This window comes from Sitophilus oryzae, unplaced genomic scaffold (genome assembly GCF_002938485.1).
Source record: "Sitophilus oryzae breed Bouriz unplaced genomic scaffold, Soryzae_2.0 scaffold_1870_pilon_pilon, whole genome shotgun sequence".
Classification (NCBI taxonomy): Eukaryota; Metazoa; Arthropoda; class Insecta; order Coleoptera; family Curculionidae; genus Sitophilus; species Sitophilus oryzae.
Genome location: NW_022146580.1, coordinates 732422 through 741366, shown reverse-complemented (window position 1 = coordinate 741366; position 8945 = coordinate 732422). Strand labels below are relative to the sequence as shown.

Below are 8945 nucleotides of genomic sequence, written 5' to 3'. Positions count from 1 at the left end.
AAAAACGTTATATTTTTGTTATGTTTAATCCTATTTTCATGAATTGTTTAACAAACTATATACAGGGTGTCCCACTTAAGATGGATACAAGCCAATATCTTGATTGTTTGTTGAGCGATCTTTTTCATTTTAGGCAGGAGGCTGTATGGCTATAAGACGTACATTTCGCCCAGGGTAAGAAATGCGATACCTCATAGACGTACGTTTTAATGGGGTTTGATATGCAACCAAAAATGAAAAAGGTCGCCCAACAAACAACCAAGATATTGGCTTGTATAATTGTTTTGAATAAAATAAAACAACTTGGATTTTTTGGGGCATTTGACTTTTTTTGTTTATTATTCATAATAACAACACATATATAGTAACATATATATTTTGGTGAACAAATAATTATTTTAGTAATGGGATTTTCCGTTTACAATGTTTTTCCATCATCTCGTCGATCGCATATGTACAAAATACAGGGCGTTCTATTTTTTTCGGTAGCTTTTCGAAGTGAAATAGATATTTACCCTGTATATTATTATGTCAGGGTGAGTCTTTTTTATTTGAAAAACATGACGTTATTATACAGGGTCATCATAAAAAAAACAAATCTAAAGAAACTACAAATGAGATTAAAACATTTTTCTTCGCAAGTATCACCCTGTATACCGTTACGTGACTTTTACCCTTAATGAACGAGCTACTGTAATAGAACACCCTGTATATAACAGTAAGGATATAAACAGCACAGTAAAAAACGCTTGAGTGGTAAAAAAATCGCCAAAAACTTAATTAAACAAAAAACATATTTTTTTTTAATATTCGACATATTCTTGAACATTGTTATGAGTAAGTATATAAATTTTTTAATACAATTGCACAGTTTTAGCACATTTTTTTTCGATCATTAACGTAAACTGTCAAAATAAAAAGAACTCAAAAATACACGAAGAAAAAATTAGTAAGTTATTCCTTATTTCAATTTTACTTGCTTTAAAATTCTCTTGAGCTCATTATATTTTTAAGTTTACATTAATTCACGTTTAACAAAATATAATATAACAAAAAAAACAACAGGTATGAGTTATAAGCCTGGTTGTAGTAAATAATGCTATTTTTCTCTACTTAAACCCTAGGTATACATAATCACAGATCTAAAAAATTTTACTAATAATTAATATAAGTGCCATCATCCAAAAAACAAACATAATATTACAATAATTCATTTTACTTAAAAAAAGTAAAATATTTTGTACACGACACAGTTTCAGTGAAAATCTGAAAATTGTATCAACGTGGCAACGTCGATTTTCCAGACGTCAGTTCCAGTGGCGTACAAGATAATTTATATTTTTTTTAAGAAAAATATCCGATGACTTTTTAATAAATATATAATTTATACAGCGCTTTAAATAAAACAAATAAATATAACAATTAAAGATACTTCAATAAGTATTTTCTTTATATATACACACTTACAATCAATTAATTGGTTATATACATTTAAACTTTTAATTATTGAGACGTTTTAGGTATTTTTTTCTATACATTAAGTGTCTTTTTTCACGTATTCCGTTTTTTTTTCCTGACCACGCTATATATGTTATGTTATTTAAATCTTTTACAATCTAGGGTATTTACAGAGATCACAATTAAGTATTACGTACAAACGTTAATTGTATTATTATTATTATTACCTTACATATTAAAGGTTGCAATGTACGGGAAAGATTTAACATTTAACTTTTTTTCTTTAGTTCTAAAAGGGTTGGTTTTTATGTTTCATTTAAATTCATCAGGGTATTATTATAGTCTTTTTAGTTCAAAGTGGACAGCAATGTACTTGCAGAGTTCTGTAATGTCTGATAAAGTAATAAACAAAAATTATTAATTATACAGTTATAAGTAATTTAGCAGGGGTAGAATAGTTAACGACATTAGAGGTTATACACAAGAGGTTTTTTACAAAAAAAGCGAACATTTTACTTTTTTCATTAAATTTTTCTGGAAAAAAATTAACTCTCCTGAAAGTTCTACACGGTGTATCGAGACATTCCCATGTTACCACCTCCTACGTTACCTATATTTTGAATATTTGTGTGTTTATAGCTTTATTCAGAACCTCGCAATTAGTGGAATAGATTAGTGGTTTCAATTAACACTTTATACTTTTTAGTTTACGATCATTCACAAAGTTTAAAAATCACATCAAATTTAATAGAATATCCTAGCAACAGGTTGCGTTAGTTAGTTGTATCCATAGAGAAAGCCTAATATAGTAAACGCCACGAATGTTTGGGAGTAATTTATCGCTTGATGAAGTTAAAATCGACACGCGGGCTATCATTTTTACATTAAAAACGTAAATTTTTACCGCAGACGTAGGTTTTTAAAGGCCCGGTCTAATCATCTGCCTGCGCTCCTCCTACTTATTCTAAAATGTTAGCGTGATTGACAAAGACGATACTATATCGCGTTTCTTTGATTGATTCGTTTTTTTGCGCCAGTCCATTGGTGTGCTTGCAGTGCGACCAATGGGGCATTCCATTTTATATTTATAACCAAATATATGTTTTGACAAGACTTTGACAGTTAAAACAACAAATTACAACAGATTATATATTGATTATTATATGACTTGAAACACCACGGCACTGGAATTAAGTTTTATGTGACCTTGAACAGATTAGTTCACATGGTAGCGACCGATGAATCGCTCCCAAAAATTCGTGGCGTTTACTATATTTAGCTTATAAAACAATAAAATTATGGTTTCTCACCACAATTTCTCTTGACGGAAGATAATCAAAGGCCAAAATGACATTTCTCGCAAATTTTGAATTATAATTAGTGGAAAAGTTAAAAGTTTGACAACTTTTCCTACTAATTGAAAATTACCACCACTAATTTTGACGTCCTGCTTACATTTATTGAAATTAAAGGAACAAGTTATTTGTCCTTGTATTCTTTAGTCATTGGATTTGTGGTTTATACAGGCACTTCTCAAAATGTAAGCATTACTTTTTAAAAATTTTAAAGCTGAACAACTCGGTTATTTTTAATTTATTTAAAGAATAGTAAACAGCCAAGAAAATTTATTGTTATACCACACTTTTAAATAAGAACAATAAAAGTCTAAAATCAACCATTTATTAATAAATAAAATCAACTGTAAAACTTGTATTTGAGCATAGAAAATTTACGCAACTAACAATACACTCTCGTTTAACTAGTTGCCAACATATCAACATCATTCCATGATGTTGATAATAATACTCTGATATTTAACTAGTTGCCTATAAACAAACAAACCCTCATCGTTATCAGACATTAGAGCGAGACTCTTCGAACTAAAGGCGTCTTCACATCAATATACCAAGTCGAATAATAACTGTGTACGTTATTTCACCTTATCCTACGTTAAAATCGTTTAAATCGGAGTAGGCAGTACCGTGAAGTCCTGCAACGCGCACTTGACAGTCTCGTACAGGGGCCGGTTCTCATCAGTGCAGTACCCCTCGGGCGTGCACAGGGTCTGCAGCTTGCTCAGGTAGGAATCGAAGTTCTCCTGGCCGATTTTCTCCTGCTGGGTTGCCACGCCTCCCCCGGGCAGGCGCACGTGCTCCAGGAGAGTGATGACGTTGTTGCGCAGACTCTCGTAGTACTCGTTGAGGTTGGAGCTGCGCTGCGTCAGCGCCTGCGTTTCCTGGTGGATCAAAGAGTGGGGAGATGTTAGAGGAGTCCTAACTGGTGTGTGCGCAAGCGCTGTGCAAGCGAGATATGATATGGAGTTAGGTACGACATTTCTTGAACTTCTCTTTCAAAATTTGGAAGTAATGGCACAAAAAGTGATAATTCTGTTAAATAGAGTATGGTTGAGGATCATTATTATAGAGATTGAAATTCGTTTTATTCTAAAACAAAGCAAAATTCCACAAAAAAGCAGCTCTGTACTCAGAATCGAATTACAGAGTATAATAATTAAATGAGATAATAATATTAGGGTTTTAATATATTTTGTATTTAAAATTATGTTATATATAATTAAAATTTATGAAATAGGATTCAAGTTGTTTTCGTCTAAATATAATAAAATTTTGACATATATAATTAGTTTTTTGGATAGGAAAATATGGGGTATTTTTATTAAAGCGTAAATTATTCAATATGCTTATGCTCATAGCTGACTAAACTTTGATCATTCTTTAATCTGCCTGGCCTCGATCCTCGATTTGGCACTTTGTAAAATGACTGAAACCAGACAGTTTTTTTTGTAGAAGTGTACAGAAAATATCATTATTGTTTAATATGCCTAATTCCGATTAGGCTTTTTGCAAAGTGACTGAAAATAGATAGGGCTTTTTGTAACAGTACGGTTCTCGCAGGTTTCCTTACCAAGCGATAGCCATGCGCATAACGTTTTCCTGTTGCTCAGAGCTACCACCAGTTTTATACCCCTCTTGGGAAATAGTGGAAATATTAACTATACAAGGTGTCCCAGAAATAAGTGCAAGTATTTTACGGGGTGGTAGATCTCGATAAAAGAAAAATATTTTCTCTTTATCGTTTTTCAAATAAGTCCAAAATAACGGAGTTATTTTACTTTGAAAATTTCCAAAAAAAAATTATTTTTTGCTGAAATTTTGAGTACCACTGGATCTTTTCTGGATTTTCTTTCTTGTAAATTTAATCTACTACGTATGTTGCCATTTTATCAAGAAATTATGTTTTTAACTAAAAACAAAAACAATTCTAAAAAAATTTTCAAAAAATTCCGAATTTTCAAAAAGATTTTGAAAATTTAAAAATGGGACACCTTGTATAGTATTGAACCATCCAGTGGCAATATTACTACATTGTATTATATACCTTTATACAGGGTTGTTCACCACATACGACACGGAGTATTGTAGCTAAACGATGAGATTTTTACAAATTGTAAGTTTTGGGTTCGATGAAGGACTATTAGAGGTACAATTTAAAAATAATTTTTCAAGATACAGAGTGTCCCAAATGATAAAAGTATCAAAGTTGTATTTTTTAAATTGGAACACCTATGTATATTATTACATTTTTTAGTTTCTACGACCTTATACAAGAGTGTCTAAAAATTTATTTTAAATAATTATTAGCTTCAAACGGCAATAACTTGTTTAATTTAAAATGGAACCACCCTGTATATTTTACGAGAATCAGATGCACAATTTAATTGTCATCAAATTATATTATACCATTTTTACCAATCTCTTTAGGTTTCCGTAGAAATGCATTTTTCTTCTTGTAATTTAGACTTATTTATCAATGTACCCATGGACTAATGACATTTTGATTATTTTTTAAAAATTAAGTTTTGTACCAAATTTTTTTAAAGAGTGATACAGATACTAATATTGTCGATATAATTCGTTTTATTCATTAAAATAAAAAAAACTGTTTAAATATTTGTTAAAGAGGGACCAATTAATATGATTCCAATTATTCAAACTACATTAACTGACTGTTTGCATTAATTAATAATAGTGCTCCAATATCTAAAAACTGAATTTTGTATGGGCATTAGACAGTGTGATAAAAGTAACACCTTAAAATGATATTTCATTTTTTAATAGAAATGCTTATTTATAACAACAAGAGACTTTAATTTGATAACTTATTATTATATTTGATTTCTGACTCAAAATCCACATTTATTTATAATAATTTATTAACGAACAATTAAACAATAAGCTAATTAATTGGTATATGGGCGGAAATAGTAGTTATTTATATTTAATTAATGGTATACTCTTTTTATAAGATTTAAATAGTTTTCTTTTTGCACACAAATGGGCTAGTAATATTATCGTTTTTACTAAAAACTAAAAAAAAAAAAAAAAAAAATACATTTTAATACATTTATTTGCTTACAAAACAATCTAAAAGATGTCAATATTCCATGGATATATTGATAAATGGGGATCTAAATTATAAAGAAAATGCATTTTCTACGTAATGTATATACTATATTGTAGGGATAGGTAAAAATGTATCTAATTTGATTAAGAATTCATTGTGCATCTATTCCTCTAAAAACTAACACAGGACATTCCATTAAATTAGAGATTATTATGGACTAATAATAATGTTAAAATAATTCACAGACATCTATATAAGACTCAATCAATGACTTTATTATTGCATGCAATAACTGATCAATGAAATGAAACTGCATTAAAATATTTAGTGCAGTAAAACATTTGATACCCCTTGGAAATGAAGCTTCAAAAATTTTTACTGCAGAACACAAAATTGAAAATTTTTCAAAACCGGTAGGGTTTAAGTGTATAATAAACCTTAATCAAGTCTACCTTTATTTTAGTCGTAGAAACTAAAAATGTAATATTATGCAGGGTGTTTCCATTTAAAAATACAACTTTGAGTATTTTTATTTATTAAGGACATTCTATATCTTAATAAAAATATTATTTTTTTTTTTTTAAATAATAAGAGGTATATTAAACATATGGTATAAAAATCATCGTTAACTAATATCATGTGATATTTAACTCCATACTCAGTCGAAAAATCAACACCCTCCTGTACATTGTAACTACTTACTTTTTCGCCTTGGGTGAGATGGCTCTCCATCGCATTGATGTCAGACTTCAGTTTGAGCATTTGCGACTCGACTCGGGCGTTTTCGCGCTGCAGTTCGGATATTTCCGCCTCGAGAGTCATGAGGTCCTCCCCTCCGCCGTTCGGATTGGTTGGCTCCATACCTATAAAAATACGTCTACCAAAATGAGCGATTAGATTAATTACGAATTATTATAAAAGAATTAAACAAAAAAAAACGAGATTTTTTTAATCTTTTGCCCAATGTGTGTTAAGTAAAAAAAATATATTTTTTTCTAGTTTTTTTTTTTTTTTTTTTTTTTGTATTGTATTTTCTATTTTTCAGATAAAAAAACGAGATTTGGTATGTTAGTATAATATGACATAAATTAGGATTGATTGACGTATTCAGTTGTTTCGGTCACTTCCTGTTTCACCGGAAATTAATACAACTTTTGATTTTTGACAATCGATTGTAATTTTAGCGAGGTCAATCTTAAGACGGCATATATACTAAAAATTGACATAAAACATAAAAAAATGGAATTTTAAACTATACCATTTAAAAATCATTTTTATTCAATATAAAAATAAATTACAACCTTCCTAAGGCCATCTCAGGCGGTAAGCGCCGTTAAAAATAAAGAAAGGGGGTACACGTCCTAGGGCCTGACCTCATAAAATTATCATCGATTGTCATTTTCACAGCCGTCTTTGACGCCGTTTTTTTTTCGATCGTACGGTATAGAATACCTATGTTGGATGAAACTGTCGCACAAATATAACGTTATTACTTAGGATCAATGTGTTCCATTCGCTTTTCACAAAATGACTGGTTTCGAAGTTTTGTTTATCTATTACAACTAAGATAAGATAAATGAGAATTTGATTTTTTTGTAAACAATTTTATTATCACTAGGTCGCTTTAAGTAGCTTTCAATTAGGAGATGTGCTTAAATAAGTCTAAAAACTGATCTACTAAATACAGATTTACCAAATATACTTAAAATTTCATTTAAATCCCTAAATTATAGCTTTTAAGGTCATTTCAAAATTTCAAGTAAAAATAACAAATAAGATAAAGTATACAGGGTCTGGCAATAGTGCGTCGGGCATCTGTAGCCCGTAGAATAAAAAACTCGGGAATTTTGTTTAAGTGTAAACCTAAAGTATGTACAAGGATGTATTTCAGAAAAATAATATTTTGCTTGCTACTATAGAGATTGGCTCAAAGTTTGAGACTGGATCGGGATAATTTTTAAATGGAACACCTGTATATTATTGTATTTTTTGGTTTCCTTTCAGATCACTTTACATAATCCCAAGTAGCAAATTACATTTTATAAAGTTTATTTTAAACAGCTATGTAATATAATTTTATGGGATACCTCAATTCATATAACGTGCTATATGACCGTAATATGATAATTTTACAACCAAAAAAGGCCCATTTTATACAACCGTTTAGTAGTATAGAAGTTCTATAAAAGGGGTATACAACTCTTATGCAACTATTTTACCCAGCGGCATTGAAGCTATTATAAAACTAGTTTTAATGTGTATTACGTGGTCACATCTAAGAAACAGAACAATAAAACATTTGATCATTGGCGAGGTACAAGAATATTTTATTTTTTACCGAAAGATAGTAGGGAGCAAATTATATTTTACCCCAACGATATATTAAAATGAATCTAGAAGGGATGTGGATTGTTAAAAGGAGACTTTACTCGAAAATGAAAATGGCGGGTAGAACCAGAAGGTACAACAAATAATATAAAAAAAAAAAAAAAAAAAATCATTAATAGGGTTTGAAGAAAGAGTAGGGACAATTTTGTTTTTCAGAAAATTTACTGGTAGATTATAGGTATGTATTTGGCAAAAGAATTAAAGAGCCTTTAATTTCGATTAAAGGTTTACATATAAATTTAAACAATAAAATAAGAAATAAAATTTAAAAAAAAAAAATTCTTGTTTTTAATTTAAATAAAAAAAAAACTTTATTACTGTATGTGGGAATCTTTTCACAAAATAGTTCTCAAAAATAACATTTTTACAATGTATTTTGATGTTTTTAATTTGCTTCATATAATGGCGGCCATAGGACATAAAAAGTTCTGCCTTAAACATGGCGAATTATAATACAACCATTTTATTATAAATGAATCCCTTAAATAAGTCTTTGTTGTAAAATAAAACGGTTATGGGATAAATATTTATCATTACGCAAAATTTCCAGGCACTATAGAACTATTTTGGACATGTTGAGATTTGTGACAAATAAATGTTGCCAAATCTCATTTGATTAATATTTAAACTGACAAACATGATCAGATTTACATGGATGCAATACGTAGCACGCA

General features: G+C 29.6%; 1 protein-coding gene across 1 annotated transcript in view; it reads right to left on the bottom strand.

Moving 5' to 3' along the window:
• Nucleotides 1-2914: 2914 nt before the first annotated feature.
• LOC115883376 (myelin transcription factor 1-like protein) overlaps nucleotides 2915-8945 on the bottom strand; it is a 361128-nt gene continuing 355097 nt past the window's right edge. Inside the window, exons 21-22 of the mRNA XM_030901741.1 lie at nucleotides 6586-6746; nucleotides 2915-3694 (exon numbers count right to left, since the gene is read on the bottom strand). Coding sequence (XP_030757601.1) covers nucleotides 3419-3694; nucleotides 6586-6746 — 437 coding nt within the window. The 3' untranslated portion in view covers nucleotides 2915-3418. The remainder of the gene's footprint in view (nucleotides 3695-6585; nucleotides 6747-8945) is intronic.